Raw genomic sequence first — 21,674 nt, forward strand, 5'->3', positions numbered from 1 at the left:
TCTCGTTAGTTTTGCCAGTTCAGCTTGAACTTTTTATTTAAAACCTTTTGGGGCCTTTCCTGAGTAGCATGGACACAAAAGACACCTGCCCTCAGTATTCTCTATTTCAAAAAGTAGCTTGTGTGAACTGACGTTGGGAGAGTTTCCTTGTTTCTTACTAATGGAATAATTTCCAATAACTACTAACTCTTGGCAATGGTGGGCAGCAGCAGTCTGCATCCCGGGCAGCTCTGATCTAGCTTTGACTAACCCTTGTGTTTTGGGGGAAGGCGGTCTGCTCCTAAAAGCCCCTTTTTCTCTCTCTGCAAATTCTGCCTGATTYGTATGTCTCCCTCTTGTTATGTGTGTCTGGGTTGTTTTTGTTTTCTGTTTTTGTATTATTTGAGTGTGGTTTCTCTAACTCTTGTTCTGTTCTTTGAATTACTGTCTGCGTTTAATTTCTTCATCTCCACCTACCAAAAAGATTGGGGCGCAGACCAGCCTTCCCTGCCACATGTAAAGCATAAAATCCTCAATCTCACCAGTATGGCTACCAACATTATAGGTGCATCCGAAAATAAATGGGTTGATGCAACTTCTGGAGAACAAGTTTCAAGCACTTCAACYGTCTCCCCCAAAAGAGACTTCTCCAGCAGCCGTCAGAGTCCTGTGAGTGTCTTTAAAGGGTCGTGGCATTTGCGGGGGAAGAAAAAAGTCAAGATTTAAGGCTTTAGTGGAGGGGAACAGGAGGGAGAAGAAGAAATTACTTAAGAGGAAATTACTCCAGAAATGTTATTTATGCTTGTTTATGTGCTTGTTGCAAGGAATTGGTATTTTTGCCAATAGATACATAAATACACAAATAGATGAAGCTATTTATTAAGGTAAATAAAATCTGGCTACTGTCTGTTTGTGAGTATAGGCTCTGTATTAACATATCTGTAGGCTGTGTTTTGACTAAATGGTTGCTCTTTAGAAAGGTATATTATTCCTTGATCAGCTTAGATGTGGCTTGTAGTGTGGAAGCCCAGGAGGTGTGCATGCTCCCAGGTTGTTTGCAAATAACTCCCTACATGCCAAGGAGCTGAACTGGGAGAATTACACCAGCTTCTCCCCTTCTTTGCTCTTTTCCAGGATGCAGAAGCCAAATTGATCAATGGGATGCAAGGGGATCTTGGCTCCACGGACCAGCGAGGTAAAGGGCCTTTGCTTTTCCCCTGCTAATTGCCTGGCCTTGGAGCAAGCCTGGGTACTAACCCTGTAACCATCGTGAGCTTTGCAGAGCGGGCGGCCCGAGACCCTCACGGCCCCAAAGCCAGCCAGGTGGCACCGGGATCTCAGTGCGGCCAGGCCGCCTGTAGTTGGATTCCACAGGGCGTGAAACAGTCGGGGGACTGACAGCCTCACGGTGACCAGTCCCTCGTGGCAGTGGCTGTAAATGGCCTGCGTGGTGGGATGAGAGCTGTGGAGGGCACGACGCTGATGAGAGCTGCCACGGCGCTGCGTAGAGACCGAGTGAGCGCATCCGTCTAGCTCTCCATTTGGGAAAAGAGTATTCAAYGTTTTTTCTTGTCCTAACTCAAGTGTAGGGGTTATTCCCGTTTTTGTTTTGTTTTTAACTTGTATTCCTGGAGAAAATGTTGCTGGTTTCTGGTRTGACCAAGCGTAGCTTTACTTGGCGACGGAGGGAGAAAGCAGGTATGTCTGCCTCCTAGTGGATACAGCAGCCCGAAAATGGGAACCTGTTGTTTTCTCTCACACCTGCTTGGTGGTTTGTGAGGGAGTTTGCCCTGAGGGGTCGGCTGCCCCATGGAAATGCCTTCCTGCTGGATTCAAGTGGAGCCTGTGCTCCTCAGGTGGCATCTCCAAGGGGGCTTCCTTTGGACTAGGGAGGAGCCTGGAGTCCTTGTGGGACCTCGTGCTGCTGTCACAGTTGGACAGTGTGAGTGCTAGAGAGAAATRCTGCCCAGTATATAGTGTAACCTGTTAAAAACTATATCTGCTGTTACAAAAGCTCAGATTTCCTCTGTGTTGCAGGTATTTTGAAGCGCCAGTGCAGTAGATTAGAGGTCTGACAGATGTTGCTGGCTCTCCAGTGGTGGTGATAACTTAGGAGACAACAGCACCTCACTGACTTGTTTGTGTTCTTTGTATTTTTTCAAATAGCAGCTGAACCCATTTCTTTGAAAAACTTAAAAAGGCGGTCACAGTTTTTTGAGCAAGGTAAAACAGAGCTAACCTCTCCTGTGCTTCCCATGAAATTCCTCCTGCTGCCCCCTCTTCCTCACAAGGCTCGGGTGCTGGGAATGGTGCCTCTTCTGCATTGCTTGACGCAGCTTTGATAAAGCAACGTAATCATTTCCCTTCTTTCCCCAGGGTCGTCAGGTTATTCTTACAATTCATGGGTCTACCTTTGTGGTAATGGGCCTTTGTGTGTTCTCTTATATCTGAAGCTTTTTAAATGTCTTACATGTTATATGAGCTTTTTCTTTTCCTTTTTTTTTTTTTTTTTCTCCCCCACTGGGTAGGAGTAAGAAATACAGCACTCTGTGTCCAGATTTGCTACTACCTACAAACCAGACAAATGCTGACCATTTCAGTGGAGCTTTAGAGCAGAATTCAAAGCGATTGGAATTTATTTGCAGTCACAGCTCTGTAACTCCATCCAAATTGACCCGCTGCAGCCAGCGGCTGCTGGCCTTCTGTTATGTGGCCATGCGCCTGCATYCCAAGGAAACCAATATAAATTTTGGATTAAAAGTGGTATTTTTAAAGGCGGAATGCGGCGCTCGACTTTGGTTTTGTAGGTTGCTGTGTGGGGTGTTGCATGGCACCGCTCACGGGCTCCCACCCCGCTCCGTGCCTCACGCTGCCTTCAGGCTCTGTGTGCTTTGCTCTGTGGCCTGTGAGAGTGAAGTGCTGGCCCACTGGAAGCCCTGGGCGAACTTTGCCAGTGATTTTAGTGGAGCCAGGGCTTGGGCCTCCGTGCTGATGGCTTCCTTTGGGTTTTTATTCCTTTTCTTTCTCAAGAAGCGATATGTGAAATGCCAGAGCTTCAGTCTGTGTTTATGGTTCTGTGTGCTTTCAAACACTTGCCTTGCGTTTGTATCTGCAATGCGAGTGAAGTTGCTGGGTATTTTGCTTGATCGGATATTTAAAGGCTTGTTATGAATTTTGATTTTGTTTGTTAGCTTTCTAGCAATATTTAAAGTATTTGACCTTTGCTTTAGGGAGAGGACATCTTTTTCAAGTGTCCATTCAATGCATCTTGATCCTTTTCAGCCTCTGATACCTGATATTGCAGGAAAATGCAAGGTGGCTCTTTTGGGGTGTGCGTAGGCCGGCGGAGGTGTCTGGGGTGAGGAAAGGAGGCAGCGAGGTGGCTGTGTCCTCTGCTCCTCCACAGCATCCCCTGGTGCAGTCGCACAGGGCGTCGAGTCCCGGTGTCGCTGCGGCTCTTCCAGTCTCACAATGAAGAGAAAAGCATGCCCAAGTAGATKAGACACTCACCTGTGATTCATCAGGTTTATTTTTAACCAAAAACTCCCCTCCTTCCCAGCTCCCTCTGCCCGTGCTGTAGAGAGATGTTTCAACTCTCTCTACATCTCGATTTTTTTTTTCTGTAGTCTCTCCATACAAATCTACCTTTTTTTCAAACTGCAATTTGGGTAGCTAAGTAACAGGTTCACTAGCAACAGCCACAAATCAAGATGTCAGATGATGCTTAGGGAGAGGTTGCCCTTACATTTGTCCTTGCCCCTATCTTACCCCTATCTTACTTAGTTTTATTGTTAGCATAGCGCGTGCCCCTCTCAGCCGTGTTGTCATGGGCTAAAGGAGAGCACGATGGCCTGGCCTGGCCCAGCTCGTGGGGAGCACTGACAGGCCCCAAGGCCAGCGTGCGTTTGGGAGCAGAAAGGAGGGCAGCGGCCAGGGAARACGCTGCTCTGGGCTGGAGCAGTTGCCCTGGAGGTCTCTTGCTGGTGCTTCACGCCCAGGGCAATGCTGAGCACAGTGACAGGAGGGCCAGGGCCAGTAACTGCTGTCCTGCTGCCCTGGGAGCGCTGCTGCCCGCAGCACTTGCTGGTGGCACCTGAGGCATGGGAAGCTTCTTGGCAACACCACACGTTAGCTGGAGGCACCTCGGGAATTCTGCCCTCCACTAAATGAAGGAGGGTCGGATGCAAGCATGGCTTACACAAGAAGCAAACAGTAGCATGAAATTAAGACTTTCCATGTTTAAGTCTTGCAGTAACAAATATGGTTTTAACAATTTCTATTTTTTTTCTTTGCCTTCTATTCTGACGCCCTGCAGGAGGCCCAGAGACTGCAATGCCTGATGTAAGTGCTATCTACAAACTGCTTACTAGCTGTATAACCCTGGTGGTTTTAGGAAACCCTCAGTTTTGTGCTGCTTTTTGCAGGGCCTTCCTTAAAATTCTGGTCAAGTAACTCAAATGGTTGACTTAACTTCTTTGTGTGTGTAAGCKAATGGTTGCATTCTGCTTCTTTGGAAAAGTGTGGATTTAGGTGCTTGTCACTGTAAAGCTATGCTCTTTGTAAGGCCTTCTGTATTTCTCATTGTGTAGGAAAATGCATTTTAAAATGTAGAGTGGTGATTACCTGGGGAAAGATGACAAAATACCTCCTTTCTGTGATTCTCCTTTAGCTCCCAGTCCCAACCATTAGCGCCCCTACTCGCCGGGTTTGGGATCAAGAAGAAGAACGAAAACGACAGGAAAAATGGCAGAAGGAGCAGGAGCGTTTGCTGCAGGTAAAAGTGGTGCCCATAACCACGAGTGGCATCCTTTGGGGGGCTAGTAACTGCCAGGGAAGAAAACCTTCCCAATTCCTGAAGCTGTTGATAATGCCAGGAAGAGTTTCAGATGGTTTTTGGCAGAATAGAAACRCACACAGGCCACTCCCTGGCAAAAAAAAAAAAGGGGGAAGTGCATTAGTGAGCTCCATGAAATCAAAACTTAGGCTGCGTGTTCACTATAGGCAGCAGTCCTCAACCACTGCAAGGCTGGGATGGTCTTGCCTGCAACATAATTAAACATAAAGGGCAAGCAGAAACCTAAGCGGCAGCGGGCTTCACTTCTGAATCCATTTTGCTTTTAATAAAGTTGTCTCTAGGGTGGTGGTTACCTTTAATTTGAGGTGTCACCTTGTGTTTGGAGAAGGGAGCCCTATTGCCTTGGGTAGGTGCCTGTTACCATCCTGTTTATTGGCCACCCTGATTCCCAGCTGTTCAGGAAGCTGAAGCTACTGACAGGCTCCAGCCTTCTCCTCTGATCTGCTGGAACTGGAGGAAAGGATGATGTGTTTAGGACACTAATTAAAAGCTAAAAATAAATAAATAAAWATGGTTCAGAGTTGAATGGGTTATATTGCAACGGGCTGTGGTTATTGCTATAAGACTTCTGTCTGAAAATAAAGTTCAGGTTAGTTACCTCAAGTTGGCTGGCTAGCAGAGACATTGGTGAACATCACTTGCTCTGCAGAAGGCCTCTGAATGATGATGCCTTTAGATGTCGGAGCTTTCAGGATGCAAGTGCATTAGCAAATCCATTGCTCAGAGGATATTTCATGTTTTCCCATTCCTCCTAGCCTGTAAAGTCTGCAGGGCTAGAGCTGAACCTTCCTCAACATCTGTGTGATTCTGTTTTGGGTCCTTTGGGTCTTGAAATAATGAAATTTGGCTACTTTTTTTCTTCCCAAGAGCAGTCTCAGCCCTTTCCTATCACATCTTTCTTTGCTTCTCCTTTAAAGAACTAAATATGGCCAAAGCAATAATGTACCCTTTCTTCCTCATGATCTCAATAATGATTTCTTCAAATAACAGAGAAAAAATTACTCTTTTGCTTACTGTAGCATCTTAGAAGGAACACTTTGGACATGGCTAAGCATTTTGCTTTACCCAAGACCTCGGTGGCAGCTAAGCCCACCAAACCATGTATTGTATGCCTTGAGTAATGCCGTGAGACATTGCATGGATTTCACACCAAATCCAGTCAAAGGACAAATTCAGAGGTCCTGAAATTGGCTTTTGTTTAGATAAGCCTCCAAAAGATTCTTGCTCAAACCAAATGATTGCCTCATATTTCACTCAGAGGGCACTTGGTGTTTACCTTATTACAGTGTCCAGTTCCAAGTTAAACACAATTACTGTCTTTCAAGAAATACCTTGCATAGCTCGGGTTTGTTCAAATGGAAACTCAACTGTAAGGCAGGGAACGTAACTGATGTAGAGATGGTTGTTAGGAGAGCCTGCAGGTAAACCTGGATTCTGTGAAATCCCCGACCAAATTCCCTTTGAGTCAGTCCATTTGGGCCAGTGTTTTGCTTGCTCATGCCAGACCCAATGTCCTTCTGGAGCTCCAACATGTTCTTACCACACCAGTCTGTTCTAAGTCATTTATACACATTAAATATGCTGCTCTGATGTTTTAATGCAGGTAAGATATTCTGTAGTTCTTATTTGTGTGTCTACCTTTAACCTAACAGGAGAAATACCAACGGGAACAGGAGAAACTGAGGGAAGAATGGCTACGAGCTAAGCAGGAAGCAGAAAAGGAGAGTTCCAAATATCTAGATGAGGTAGGCAGTGACTGTAGCTTAACCTGTAACAGGACAATTTCATCACTTCTTGTTTCTTTTTTCTCCACTCTCTTCACTAATAGTAGGGAAGTAATTTGCATTGTCACATATCTTCTCTTTCTGGAAAATACATACTTCTAAAATAAAAATACTGTCTATGATTTGGCTGGACGCAGTCATAGGATGCCAAGATAAGGCAAGAAGAAAGGTTTTTGCAACCTGTTTTGCCTGATAGATGAGTTAAGTAACTGATATCAGAAATAAATTGGCCAAAAGTTATAACGTATGTGATTTTATTGCGACCAGAATGAGAAGATCTCCTTTGTTGCTGAAAGATATTTAACTCCTTGCGTTGCCTGTTGAAACTGCTCCGCTGCTTCAGCATTGCCCCCATTCATAAGTGGCTTCCTTGTTGCTGTCATCCTGTTCATCTTCTCTGTGATAAACTTGCATATTAAATGAGCTTTAGCCTTGCAGTGTTTCAAAATACTGCGGGCATCCAGTTTGTTTCATACAGGAAAGACATTTTTCTTTCATGTATGTGGGAGATGTTTGAGATCTCCGTTGCTGTAGGAGATCAAGGAGTGCTGCTTCAGGCATTCTGGCCACAGCAGTTGCAGTTGGGTTTATAGAGAGTCGGGAACAAGATGACTCTAATTGGAACCTTAGGACTTCAGTGAGAAATCTCTAGACCTGTTGGAGGGCTTGGCAGCAAGAGAATGCAAGACAGGTCACCTTTGTGATCATTAAAATCAAAGACTGAACCAGTCTTTCATTGGCACAGAGTATAGGTTCACATCAATTAAAAGATTTTTAGGCCTCTGAAAGACCTTTTCTCTTGTTTGAGAGAAGTGTCATAGAGTGGCAGGGCTGAGCGTGACGTCCGGGTGCTTGAGGGACCCGGGAGGRTGGGGGCTGCTCCATGTGCAGAGTCATGTGGGATTCATTAGTCTGGAATGTGCTTGGAGTGCTTCCCTTAAGTAGGTCTCAGGTTTCTGAGTAAGAAGAGTAAGAAAAAACGTTGGTATGCATGGATTTTTATTATTGTGGGCATCACAGAAGCGTTTGTTTACAGTGGGGATGTAAGTGGAGACGAGCTGGGCTCGAAAAGTGGTTTTCAGATGCTTTAGAAAGGATGCTTCACATGCTGGTGGACACATCAGCCCATGGAGCTGAATAACTCTGCTTGAAATAATTGCATGAAACAAAACTTGCAGTAGGAGAATGTGCTCGTAGCCACTCAAAACATGAAACCCAAGAACACGGCGTGCACTGCACGGAGAAACGGGGGTTCATTTTTATCCTAGTCCCCTGTTACAGAATAAACAGCCCCAAAGCCCCAGCTTTCCTCCCTCACCGAAACCTTCTCCCTCTTCCTGCTGCAGGAGCAGACGGTCCTGACGGCAGAGCCCGCGTCCCTCCCTGCACGGGCGTCCGGCTGGAGCGCTCCCGACGAGCGGGACACGAGCGGAGGGAGGCAGCCCGCGGCAGCCCCGCAGGAGCAGCACCCAGAGGAGCTCCAGGAGGCCGAGCAGAGCCAGGAAGAAGCAGCTCTCCGCTGGCAGCAGGAACGGGAGCTCCAGGAGCGGGAGCTGGAGAGGCAGCGGGAAGAGCAGGAGCAGCAGCGGGCGGAGGAGCGGAGGCAGCGCCAGGAGAGGCAGAGGGAAGCGGCGGCCGAGCCGCCTCGCTACCAAAGGTGGGCAGGGGCAGCTGCTCTCTTCCACCTGCACAGGGATTCAAACACWCTTGAAGCAAGTGCAGACATCCCACATGCATTGGGAAATTCCTGCCCACTAATACTCCTTAGTTCACATTGTTGCAAACGGTTTTATCTTAAGTAAACCTGGTTGATTTTGCCCTGCAATCGTTAGAAATAATTACATGTKCATCTTTGCTTTTTGTCTTTCGAAGCTTTTTGGTAATAGCTTAAACTGCTGCAGCTTGACAACAAATGCCATAAGTGTCATATTGACGTTTTATTGCACAAATTTTCCAGCTGAGGCTGCTCATCTCTTAAAAAGTCAAAGAATTGGGTCTAAGGCAGACTCCTTCCTCAAGTAACAAGTGCTCTTTTAACCCACTTCTGCTCATTTCTGAACAGGAAATTAAGTATAAATGCCCTAATTGCAGCCAAATCAAAGATGACCTGAAGCACTTAATTGTGGAAAATACAGAGTTTCTCCATAAAATTGTAGATTGAAAGCTAGTTGTTCAACATTATAGGAAGAACTAGTGAGTTAACTGTTCTCCAGCAATTACATGTCTGTTTTCAAGAGATTTCCCTCCTTTCAGTTTGACAGTGCAACAGTACAGTTAATTGCTGTATTAATTATCCAGTAAGGGGCATCATGATATCCGAGAGGACAGACACTGGCTTAGATACTGCAGCCTGTTAGAGGTATCCACTGTGGGTATATTTATTCTAGATGTGAAGCAGTTTTTCTTCAACAGCCGATTAATTGCATTTTTKGGGGGTCAGCTGATTTACAAGCACGTGTTCTTGCCCGTAACAGTTTCTTCCTTCTGTTCCAGGTGCCATGGGAGGTTAATCTGTCTGAAAGGCTAGGAAAACTTTTTCTTGTGTCATTGTGCACTTTACTCACACACAAGGCAGCAATTTTTGTTGATTCTCTTGAGGGCTTTCCCCTTCCCTGTTCTACAGCAAAAAGAGATGACTGAAGATAATGCTTTGTATCAAGTTAAATCTTAGGAGAAGAGAAGAGGGCTACAAAATTGCCTGGATTGTGAGGTCTGGAGTTACTCTGATGTTAAGTGGCTGCTGCTGCTGCGGTCCCCGCTGAGCGAAGCCGAGGCACAGCTGCTAACGTGGCTAAACAGGTTCTTCTTGGCAGCCTGAGTATCTCCACAGTCCTAGCTTGCCACAGAGGTTGGATAATAAGACTTTGTGCGGTAACTTATTAAGCTGTCATGATGTAATTGCATATCTAAAGCCTTGATAGATACTTCAGTCGTGGAGGGTTTTGTTGCTCCTGAGATTGCCACAAAAGGACGCGTGTTGCTAAACACGGATAGCTTGGCTTAATATTAAATGAACAGGTTCAGGTAAACTGCAGTCTTAGGTACCTGCTGTGAAATGTTTGTTTGTGATGGCACAGGTCCAGTCTGGCGTGTTCCACAGCCCTGACAAGGTACGAAAACCTGATGCCTTCCCCAAGGAGCTGTGCTCGCTGTCAGCTAGTGGCAGAGCACTGAGCCTGGGGGCAGGCAGGTAGGACAGAGCTTCATCCGTCCAATTCCTTTAGTATTTCTCCCTCTGAATCGCAGGCTACGTGCAGAAAGTTTGCTAGAATATACACCCAGCTTGTATCGGGCTGCAGTGCTCAGGCCCAGCTTACATCTGCCTTTGAGACAGGGGACAGAAGCACTGTCCTTTACTGATGCCTGGGATTTTTTACAGTGCTTCCTCATGGATTTGCTTCTTCCTAACCAATACACTTGAGCTTTCTTGTTTTTTCTCTCTGTATGCCTACTGTTTGTTCAACTTCAATTTTTTTTTTGTTTAATATATATTTAATTGTGCCTGTGTTTTGCTTATAGACATTATGAACGCTATGAAGCATCTAAAACAATAGAGGATCGACCTGGCCATCCCCTTGTTGACAGGTAATACATTGAACTGCTAGGGAGGCTGAAACACTCTCTTCAGCAGTAGCTGTGAACCTGTTTGACAGGCTGAGCTCAGCTGCTTTGCCACTTGCAAGCACTTCCAGGCAGMTTTGCCAACAACCTTATTTTGGGTCCTTTTGTTTCTGGCTAGTAAGACAAACCTGTTTAGGACACTGACCCTTTTTGCATGTTTCAGAGTCTACTCTGAGTATTTTTAGTAAGAAATATGTGTATTTCTGAATTTTCTGTATCTTTTTCAGTCTTGGAAATTGATAATCCCTCTTGTTTGTAGGCATTATGAGCGCTACGAGGTTTCCAAAACCATCGAGGAGCGGCCTGATCAGTCATTTGCTGACAGGTACGTGGGATATTGGATTTCAGCATCATCTATAACATCTCTGTTTGGGGCAGAAGGCTCTGAAATGTCCAATAACCTCAACTGTGGTTATTATGTTGATATTATGTCTCGCTGCTGTGTTTTGCAGTTTTGCTGTCATGTTTTTATCTTGAGGAGCAAAAGGAGCCCAACTTCTGGCAGGTTTTAGGCTGCGTTGTAAACAACAGTTACTCAGCAGGACTCTAGTGGGGGAAGCAGAACCATAAGGAAGTCAATACGTGGGTGGCACCAGACTTACCTGCCTGGAAAACAGCCTCAGTTAAAGCTGGGGTTGTGTCACAAGGTGCTGTGCCAAGGGAGGTGCCACCGGCCGTCCTCGYGGCTCCTGTGAAACCCGAGGTGGCAGCAGGGAGGGAGGGGACAGGGAGCAGCAGCTCGTGCCACACGTCAGGTTACAGGGTCTGCTCTGTGGCTGTTTTCATCTAGTCTGAGCAGTTTGATAGTTTTTTGTTTGATTTTTTKGGGGATTTTTTGATTCGTTTCAATAGAATATGTGGGCTATTACAGACTTACTGGGTCTTTGAATAGACAACTCTTTGAATTTAGTGTTTGTGTTAAACAACAAAACAAAAACCTCCATAAAAACCCTAAATTTGCAACACCTCTGTGAAAATTTGTCCTTGGTAGCATCTTATTACACTTCCAAAGGATGATCTCTGCTGTGTATTTAATAAGTTTTTATARTTTGAATCAGCATGTCCTTCTGTTATGAGGAACCTCTGCATTTAATGAGGTACAGCTTCAGGATCTATTTAGATCCTGAAAGATGTAAAACTTCAGAAAGTTGCCTTCATTATCTAGCTCCCTCTTGAATTAATATTTAATGCATATATTTTATATATAATATTATATATATTAATATATATATTATATATATTAATAATATATAATATATATATTATTAATATATATATATTAATTAATTAATAAATATATATATGTGTGTATATTAATTAATATTAATTAATAATATATATATGTGTGTATGTGAAGAGGGAGGTCCAGGTGCTGAAGCCCAGGGTGCCCTGCTCTCTGCAAGTCCTGTTCCCTACAGACAGGGCTGCAGCTGGCTCCTCTCAGATGAGGAGATCAGCACTGCACATCAGAGAGCCAGAACTGGGGGGAGCAAGAACTCCAGTGCAATCTGGATATGTGTCATTTACCTGTCAATAAAGCACAATACACCCTTTATGCTCTATTAGCCAGCAAATGTCACAGGGCTAAAATGCTGCTGTGCAGCCACCCATAGCTTTGCCGTTGAGGTGGTGGCCCAGGAAAGGAGATCAGTTTCTTTCTGAACCATTTTAAAGTGAGAAGCTGGCAAATAAGACTGAAAAGAAACYAGAAAGCTGTTGCTAAAGCTCCCTTCCGTACTGTCAGCAAACCATCTTTTTGCCATATGTTTTCCTGCATGTTTGCATGGCCTTTCTTGGCTAATATTAATTTTAAAAATGGTGCTGGGCATAATCAGTGAACAGCAAGTTCCCAAGAACAATCTGTGTGCCGTATTTGAGGACGTGCTTTGTCCACAGTCCAGCAGCACTGTTGAAGTGTGTTCGTATTTTCTCACAAACTTAAGTTATTTTAGATACTTGCTCTGAAAATTGCCGCTCTGACCAGAGTCTTTGCAAAGCTTCCCTGAGGATAGGACTGTGTCTCGGACTGTTTTTATTCAATAAATACAATGCTTGTCCGCTTAGAGCTGAAAATGGGAACTTTTGCAAGTCTTTAATACATGGCTATCTTTTTCGGCTAATATTGATGTCTTCCCTCCCCTTAATATCCAGTTGTCTTTTTGTCCATCTCCAATCTGTTTGGTTGATGAGAGGGCTGCTGAAAGGAAGCGCTGGGCATCTGCAATTCGAAGTGATAAGGTCATTGTCTGTGACTGGGTTTATTAGTTGAGATGGAAAAATGTTTTTTTTTTTCTGTGGCTTTTAGGAATAAGTCCAAGTCAACTTCAGAACTGGATGAAGTCACAACAAACAAGAATGGTAAGCACTGTTTAATTTAACACTGTTCTTTAAAAGAATCTTTCTTGGAAACTGGTCCAGCATCAGATGTAATCAGTCTAACTGGGTTAATTGTCGAAGGCCTTTTTGATAGCTGCATGATACTTCAAAACATGGCCCAGTCTATTGCGTTTTAACAGGAAGAGAAAATGGATACAGCCAACAGATAGGTCTGAGAAAAATATAATTACCTGTTCTCTTGAGTGTCTGAGCAGAGGTTACAAAGGAGAGTTAGATGCCTAACTTTTAGATGACTGAAACTTTACAAGATAAACTGTCCTGTAGGCCTAGCACTCAAATTCTTGTATGTGCTCATGCTGTGTTTGCTCTGTCAATAAAAAAGGCCCCACATACCAAGGTGAGAGGTGCTTGGCACAGCTGCCAGCAGTTCTTAACGCCTGTTAGTGTAGTGCTAACACAGCCAGGATTCAGTGCTTGGTACTGTCCTGTCACAGTAGCTTTATTTTATTTTATTTTATTTTATTTTATTTTATTTTATTTTATTTTATTTTATTTTATTTTATTTTATTTTATTTTATTTTATTTTATTTTATTTTATTTTATTTTAATTTCCCCAAGACCCTGCTGCTTTTCTTGAGTTGCCTTTTTCAGATATGTAAATAATTTTCTAAATCCCTTACAGCAATAAACTTCTAAAAGCAATTTCTGTGTCTGAAATGCATTGGAAAAGGTTTTACACTAATAGTGGATTTACACTAATAGTGGGTGACAGTGAAATGAGTGGATACGAGTAAAATTACTAAATAAATGGCTGCAGCAAGATGACTTGAAACAGAAGCAGACAAAGGAGATGTATATTTTTATATATATTAAACTTGAGCTGTGAGTTTGAAAAGAATACTTACTGTATTAGAGGAAATATGAATTGACAATAGTGCTTGAAACATTAAAACTTGGTCATTGAAACTAATGAGAGAATAAATTTTCACCATAATGTATAATGGTGACGCGTAGCAATAAAACAGAGAAAAACTGTAGTCAGAACACAATTTATAAGGTTTGAAATTTAAATTCAAGTGACTTATTTCAGAGTAATTTTCTCAATTCAGTAGTTGAACCATAAAGGATATTTATATTGTTTAGAAAACAAAGGTGTTGCCATCTAACATTTAAACCTATATTAAAGATAATTTGTTTGCCTCCTCTTTCAAAATTTCAGGCAGGGATCAAAAKATTTTCTATGCCATAAATGGCACTTCCCCTGCTTACTTAACAGAGCCTCCAAATGATAGAGGAAAATCTCTAAGATGTAAGGATATATGTATCAAGATAAGCATTTCAAGGTTAAGCAGAGTTTCTAGCACCTTGAATAGGAAAAAAAATCTTGAAAACAGAAATGACTTACAGAAAAATAAAAAGTCTGAAGGGGGAAGAAGGTATTCTACCATTCAGTTATRTATTGTACATATGCTCCAGTGATACTGGAGAGGAAGAATCTAACTTGTGGAGCTAACAAGTGCCGTGCTCTTTTAAATGCCTTTCAATAAAACTGAAGGAAAACACCTATTTATGGGTGGAATTGAACATCATTTAAAGGGCCACACTAAAAGCAATACATATAAAAGAGTTTATTACAAAAAAATATTGTGAAGTTTGATGCTGATAATTTGAAACCCGAATCTGAAAAGGGAACTAGAAAAACCTGTGAACTGTGGTGAATTGCTGCTCCTAGAACCATATCCAGGGTTCTGGGTGCTTGGTATGTRGCTATGTGCCTTAAGACGTCTAGGCAATGTTTCTGCACGTTGCTCAAGCAGGTACCCACAGCAAGCACTCGGAAAGGTCTTGGAATACCAGCGAGTCACAGAAGGGGTCTCAGAAGGAGCACGTCCTGTCTGCAGCAGAGCTGGAGAGACAGCAAATCCTGCAGGAAATGAGAAAGAAAACATCTCTGCATACGGACAGCAGCTGGATTAGGCAGCGCAGTGCCAGTGTGCATAAGGAGCCCATCAGTCTGTACGGCAACAGCATGAGGAGGTAGGAATCATCTCAGGAATGAACTTGGTCTCTCATTAACTGCTCGTATTTGGTGGTTCAAAGCTTCGGTTCGTATTACAATTACAGAAGCAAATCCAGCCTGTAAAAATACTGTGAGGTAGCCTGGGTGGCAGGACAGAAAGTGGCCTCTGTGAGAGGTGGGATTCAATTTTGGTGAGTACAGAGCCTGGAGGGATGTCTCTGTGACTCCTTTTCTCTTGGTGAATATAGCACTAGCAGTAGAAATCAGTAGTGCACCTTGCCACTGACCAATTCATTAAGAAGTTCAGTATGACTGTTCATTATGGAAACTGATTATTATAGCTAAATCATACCTCTTTTACATAGAAATACAATTTTGGAAAGTCTAGAGTTGCTGTCTTGCTTTAACATGTAAACGTTGGGTCTGTCCCTTTGGAAACAGGCCGAGTTATCAGTCATGGGAGTGTTTGGCTCTTGCACCAACACCTTGTTTGTAAACCACGTCATTATCCAGTGGCGGGTGGGTTGTTGTTTCCAAACTGGTATCCCTTGGAGAAAACAAAAACAAATCCACACTCTGAGCTATGCTGATATRCAATAGACCTGGATATAGTTCACCCCAGTAAGAGAACAATGAGGACTGCTGTGCTGTTGTTCTCTGGTTTTGGAGGTGAACCTTCCTTTCACCCCCTCCCTTGTTTTATCCCTGGCACCAACACTGGGCACAAAAGGTAGTTTGCAGCTGAAACACTTTACATCAGTGTGTTAGAAGTATTGCTCAGGGTGATCAAACAAGAATACTCTTGCTGGAGATCCTTAAAATGCTGGGATAATGTTTTCTTTTTTAAAAGCAGAATATGGCTCTTGGATTAGCTGTGCTGCCCCTCACGTTTGCCATTGTAACTGTATTACAGGGGCGAGTCCTTGGACAACCTCGATTCCTCAAGAACAAGCTCCTGGAGACCTCACTCGTGGATGAATCAGTCCGTGTCCTCCTCCTCCTCCTCTCTGTCATCTAGTCAGGACTTCAGTCGCCCAGTGTCCACGTCGAACCGGGCCTACATGCGCACTCCTTCCTCCAGCAAAGCACCTCCGCCCGCCAGCCCCGCCAGAGCCCCCGCTCTGTCCCAAAGTGCCCCCCGGGCCCCCTCACCCAGCTCTGCCTCGCAGCCCGGGTCGCAGACGCACAGCAGGTCAGTAGTGTCCTCCTGCCACAAGTGTAAAACCCGTGGGGGAACTGCAGGCTCTCTAAGACACTGAGGTTTGCAGCAGTGTTCTCACCAATAGCCTTAATCAAGAAGTTAATTTCTTTCCTGTGAGGGTGCCAGAGCCCTGGCACAGGCTGCCCAGGGAGGCTGTGGAGTCTCCTTCTCTGGAGATCTTCCCAACCCGCCTGGATGCCGCCCTGTGCCCCGTGCTCTGGGTGTCCCTGCTGGAGCAGGGGGTTGCACTGGATGGTCTCTGGAGGTCCCTGCCAACCTCAACTATTCTGTGAAAACTGCCTTGAGTGTTCTGGCTGAAAGGGATGTTGGAGCTATGAGCTGGGGTTACCTCTCTGCTCCTTGCAGCCACGTAGAAACTTCCCCTAGCTTTATCATCACTGCTTTAGACTACCCCCAGAAAATAATAAMTCATCACTCTCCAAGCTGTTTGATCACCGGAATGATTAGTAAAAGCTTTYTCCAGATGGCATGTCAGGCATTTATTTTCTTAGGCTTCTTTTAACAAAAGATTCCTAAAACCCACAGTTTCCTGCCTTTATCTTCATTGCCTCTCCACCTGCCTGCTTGCACGTGGTCAGTATCTTTTAAGGAATGCTCATAACCAGTGACCCTGGAGAATTAGAGAATAGGATGTTGTCTTTAATCTTGGAAGGAGAACCAGAATAGCAACGTGCTTTGAAATAAAAAAGGAATTCAGTTGGTGCAGGGTAGATAACTGCTGTCTTACACACTTGATGCGTTCTAAAAAGTACCTTGACCTGAGACTGTAGAGAATCATCCACACACAATTACATGCACTATATAGAATAACACTGCAAAAACTCCTGTTGTGTCCCGAGGCACTTGATAAATTGACTGATTTCCTTAAAGCTAGGCTCCTGTAATCTTTATGCTACAAGAAAATCACCCTCTTAAACTTGTTCTCATTTCCATTTTCTGGTTTGCTAGCATCCCGGTGGATCTGTGGAAACTGCCCTCAGTGTGGCCTGCATTCCAAGAGTTCCCATAGTACTGTGTGTCCAGGATTGGCCTTCCTCTATCTAATACGGGGCAGATGGTGGTGCTTGGCAGGGGGATTGCCATGATACAGCCTGGAATGATTTCCTAAGAATAAGAAGTGAGGCAGGAGCAGGAAAAATAAAAATGTGTGTGTGCACTCTCCAAATTTAACAATATCCTTTTTTTTTTTAGGTTTATTTGTGAAAGGTGTTCTATGCAACAAAACATCTCCTGGGAATTTGACACAATTTTCTTRTTTGTTCCTATGTAACTTTCATTTAAATTAGCTTTAATTTAGATTTCTTTAGCTCTCATCTTTACTGTTTTTCCAAGGAGCATACCTAACAGTCCACTCATTACCAGTATTCTCTGGTTTTGCTTTTAATCTCAAAAAAGTCTCTGGTAACTTTCTCCTTGCCTTTTAAAACCTCTTTGAGCTGTTTTTTTTTTTAAGGACTTTCCTTCTGTATCTAGGTCGGTCAGCGGGAAGAAAATCTGCTCGTACTGTAATAACGTTCTGGGCAAAGGAGCAGCCATGATCATAGAGTCGCTGGCTCTCTGTTACCATTTGCATTGCTTTAAGGTGAGAGGCAGGAGCAGCGGCTGCGGGGCTCGGGGGCTGCGCTCGCAGGGGCTCCACTAACCCCCCCGCTTGGCCTCCCGCCCGCACGGCGCTGCAGGCGCCTTCCGTGGGGCAGGCGCCTTCCGTGGGGCAGGCGCCTTCCGTGGGGCAGGCGCCTTCCGTGGGGCCGGCCCCCGGCACGCACCTCCAGGGCAGGCTGACTTGTGTGACGCGGTTCTGCCACCTTGCATGGCCCCCCAAAAACTCAGGCGGTGCTGAGGCACCTCTCCTGGAGAAACCACGTCCCTTCCGAGTGTCTCACGTTTGAGATATCTGAATATTCAGTTGGCGGCTGAATTGTCTGAAGGCACCGATCCCTTCAGCTGGGAAGGGATCAGTCACTTCAGGTAATTCAGTTTTGCCCCACGCTGTGGAGCTGATTTTAGCAGACAGTGCCGATTTGGGGCATGCCTAGAGCTGAAAGAATTGTGTCCCTCTAAAAACACATAGAAATTAGTTCCCTTATTCTAGAACCAGATGACGAAGTCGGCTCTGATTTGAAGACCTCCTTGGAGCCTGCTTCCTCCAGCAGGTTTAGGAGGACCTCCTCTGTGTCTGGATCAGACCATTTTCAATCTGTGCCCAACTCTAATGCCTCAGCCAGAAACTTGCCAGGGATTAGAAGGCTTTTACTGTTCCTGCCCACATGAGGAGGAAGGACTTCAGTCACCTGGGCAAGTTGTTCTTCATTCCCTTTCCACAGAGCTTATATTTTCTGCAAGAGGATCAATCAGTAGATTTTGACCAAGCCAAGAAAATTAAGAACTTGTCTTCCCTAAATTCAATGAGCTGTTGAACAAACTGCCATCCAAAAGATTAATTTCCCATTTAAGCGGGCCAACCATCTCTCCTTCTGGGGACAGCTAAGCATTTTGCTTAGTAAATTCATAAAGGAGAACATTGCACTTTCCAGAGRAGGTTCATATCCGTAGCAAAGGTGGGTTCAGCCACTACACTTAGATAGCATGAAAACTATCGAGCTGGTCACGTGCTTATTCAGGAGGGATAAAAATGCAGCTGCCCCCTCGAGAAGAGCATGTTAAAATGATGCAAACCCCAGTAAAACGGGGAGTTTTCCTCAGGAAAACCCAAGGATTTGCTGCTTTAGTGCCGAATTGCCGGAGCCCCCCGGCGCAGAGCCCCATGGAAGGTGCCGCAGCGCGCCCAGGTGCCCGGTGCCAAACCCGCCGTCGCTGCCTAAGGAGCAAACCCCTTCCCGCTGGGCCAGCTCCAGCCCTCAGGGAGCCCGAGGTGCCAATTGTAGATTTCATGAACTAATCTCTGCACAGCTTCTGCTTTGTATCTGTTCAGTTGGTGCACATTTCTCTGCTGTTCGTTGTCCAGTCATCGCCTTAAAATTTCTCAARGCTGGTTGCGTTTTGATCTACTAATTGTCACACGTTTGCTTCTAGTGGCTGTGGGTCTATGGCTCAAGCTTTCTGCATTTTAATCCAAGCTGCTTTTGAGCACTGTTTTCTCTTTTTAGTATTCTGTAAAGAATTGCTAACTCTTGGTGTACCGTGCAGTGCGTCGCCTGCGGATGCGACCTYGGAGGATCCCGCTCCGGAGCCGAAGTCAGAATCCGAAACAACGAGCTCTTCTGCAATGATTGCTATCTCCGATTCAAAGGTGAGGTGTTTGCTCTGCACGCCTGTGGGTCGGCTTGGTGCTCAAGTATTTTGTGCTCAAGTATTAAATAAAGAAAAAAATCAAGTGTTTGTACAGCTGAGCCAGTCAAGAGCTTTCATATTTAAGTTGGTGTGTTAGTGAAGAGCTTCAGTAGGGCTTGATTGGCAGTTCCTCTTTCACCAAGGTAGTCACTCCTCACCTTTAACCTGCTGGTAGCTGGCTTTACTGCCTTGTTATGGAGCAGCTTCAAACAGCCCAAGCAGTGCAGCYGTCCTGCTTCCTTCATGGACGTAAGGAAGTGATACCTAGGAGTTGTTGTCGGTTACTGAACAGGCSCGTCTTGATGACAGGGAAGTCATTTTGAGAAATTAGCTAAATGTATAAAAAACTAATCTGAATATGTATTCAATTTAATCCAAACACATGCTAGGAAAGCTATCAGTGTATCCTGTGCAGGTGGCAGAAATGCTGTTTTCTGTCCCTGATGCTGTTTTTTGAATTACAGCTTTGTGATTGGCTGCCCGTTTAAGTCAGCAGGAAATTGATTTACTTACCGATCTTAATTGAAAGATGCAGTATAATTTCTTTTCCTTCATTCGTTTGCAGAGTTCTGACTTATTGGAGCATGATGTTAAGGCTTTGAGTAATAGAGTGGTCATTTTTTTTGGGGGGGGGGGCGGTTTCCAAATGACTTGCTAGGAAAATTGTCCATATTTCTGCCTGAGTCCAGCACATTTTGTTCATGGAGGTCCAGGATGCAGCCAAGGGAATGGGCTGCTTGGGCTGAGATGAGGAGCAGACCTTGGGCATCTRCAGGCTGAGGGAGCCCAGCTCAAAGGTGGATAATTACTTGGCCCTGTCTACTGCTTATGCTGGTATAGTTGGGTTATATMCAAGTTTCTACTCTTAGACTTGGCTTGCTAAATCCAGAATGTGTTACATTTTGCTGCCAGCATATTCAATAAATACTTAGAGCTAGCATARTTTGTCAGTTTTTAAATTGAAAATCTGACTTCTTTTCCCCTAAGCTGCTTCAATGGCTAGGATTTAATTACAGTTTCTCCTGTCTCTCTCTCAGCCGCTGGACATCCAACCTCCATGTGAAGCAAATGTAGATATGAAACCACTGTTGCAGATAGAAGAAGAAGAAGAAGAAGAAGAAGAAGAAGAAGTGATTGCTGCTGATGTAGATCTATAAATATATATTGTGTGTATGTGTGTGTTTTTCTAAGAGTAACTCTTGCTTGTCTAGTCTTCATAGCAATGCATTATATCATTCATATAACTGTATTTTTATTTATGAGAAAGTAATTGTAGTACAGAAACGTCTGGGGAAAATGCTTTCACTTTTCAGCTCCAAGTACTGAAGGAACAAGGGAGAATACATCCATTTTGAGTGATAACTTGAGAATATTTTTGAGGCTTATAATCAACTAGCTAACTTTCCAATGGTATATGAAGAGGGTATTTTGTTTCTGAGCTCTTGAAAGGAGCCTTAGAGAAATAGTTAATATAAATATATATTTGCAATTGCTGTCTTTATTTTTGACATATACTGAAAGTGAATTCTCTAGGTTAATATGAAGTTGCACTTAAATGCACACAATGTGTTTGCTTTTCATATGGTGGYTTCTAAAATTAAGTGCTTTTTGAAACTTAAATACAAAGTATAATCTATTTGCTCAGTGGTGATGGCGTAATATTTTGGTATCCATCGAAAGGGAAGAGTTCTCCTTTTTGCTTCCCATTTGAAAAATGTAACTATCACTTTTTTTCCTCCACACACTGAGTGGAGGATGGCTGTTGAATTACGGTATATTTGTAAATAAATTTTCTGATAATGCATTTATTAGAAGTTTCTTTTCTTTCTATCCAGCAAAATATGTCCATAAGGTGATTTGTTGAAAGAAAAAAAATAATAAAATCTGTTTGAATTTTGCTTTGGGAAAGCATTTTTTATAAAAGGATTAAAACATCACCTTAAATATGCATAAGAGCTCTTGCTCTTCTGTGTGGTGTTTATCTGTTTTATTTTATATTTTTTTTTTCTGCTCACATCATACTTAGGTTTTGGTAGTTGCTGTCAGGCTGCTCATGTTCTTCAGCACTTAACGCAGCAGTGAGATTCTTTGAAGTGCCTGCGAAGCCCTTAACCACGATGGTCAGGAGAGCTGGAGATTCCTCTGGTGTGGTTGGAAGTGGAGCCCTGGAGAGACCCTGGCCTGGGCGCTGCTGCCTCTGCAGCACCACAGCAGTGTGTGCTCGGCTCCTCGGCTGCAGCTCCCACCCTGCCTCTCTCGGTGGCCTTCCCAAATCACTCCATSTGCTGTTACATGCACCCCTTCCCATTCCTGCCCTCACAAGGACAATGCGGGGTGTCCTGAAATCACAGGATGGTTGAGGTTGGAACGGACCTCTGGAGATCATCCAGTCCARCCCCTTGCTCCAGCAGGGACACCCAGAGCACGGGGCACAGGGCGGCATCCAGGTGGGTTGGGAAGATCTCYAGAGAAGGAGACTCCACAGSYTCCCTGGGCAGCCTGTGCCAGGGCTCTGGCACCCTCACAGTGAAGAAGTTCCTCCTCACATGGAGATGGAGCTGCCTG

The 21,674-nt window shown here is 44.3% G+C and overlaps 1 protein-coding gene across 1 annotated transcript in view; it reads left to right on the forward strand.

The window, feature by feature from the left end:
* Positions 1 to 20,213, forward strand: part of LMO7 (LIM domain 7) — a 116,373-nt gene extending 96,160 nt beyond the window's left edge. Inside the window, exons 20-34 of the mRNA XM_026044508.1 lie at positions 464 to 648; positions 1,114 to 1,174; positions 2,146 to 2,202; positions 4,295 to 4,320; positions 4,649 to 4,753; positions 6,487 to 6,579; positions 7,965 to 8,275; positions 10,138 to 10,203; positions 10,499 to 10,564; positions 12,545 to 12,597; positions 14,394 to 14,613; positions 15,510 to 15,788; positions 17,292 to 17,400; positions 18,966 to 19,068; positions 20,147 to 20,213. Coding sequence (XP_025900293.1) covers positions 464 to 648; positions 1,114 to 1,174; positions 2,146 to 2,202; positions 4,295 to 4,320; positions 4,649 to 4,753; positions 6,487 to 6,579; positions 7,965 to 8,275; positions 10,138 to 10,203; positions 10,499 to 10,564; positions 12,545 to 12,597; positions 14,394 to 14,613; positions 15,510 to 15,788; positions 17,292 to 17,400; positions 18,966 to 19,068; positions 20,147 to 20,172 — 1,760 coding nt within the window. The 3' untranslated portion in view covers positions 20,173 to 20,213. The remainder of the gene's footprint in view (positions 1 to 463; positions 649 to 1,113; positions 1,175 to 2,145; positions 2,203 to 4,294; positions 4,321 to 4,648; positions 4,754 to 6,486; positions 6,580 to 7,964; positions 8,276 to 10,137; positions 10,204 to 10,498; positions 10,565 to 12,544; positions 12,598 to 14,393; positions 14,614 to 15,509; positions 15,789 to 17,291; positions 17,401 to 18,965; positions 19,069 to 20,146) is intronic.
* The last annotated feature ends 1,461 nt before the right edge of the window (positions 20,214 to 21,674 follow it).

This window comes from Nothoprocta perdicaria, unplaced genomic scaffold, assembly GCF_003342845.1.
Source record: "Nothoprocta perdicaria isolate Ctin4 unplaced genomic scaffold, notPer1 scaffold_37, whole genome shotgun sequence".
NCBI classification, from domain to species: domain Eukaryota; kingdom Metazoa; phylum Chordata; class Aves; order Tinamiformes; family Tinamidae; genus Nothoprocta; species Nothoprocta perdicaria.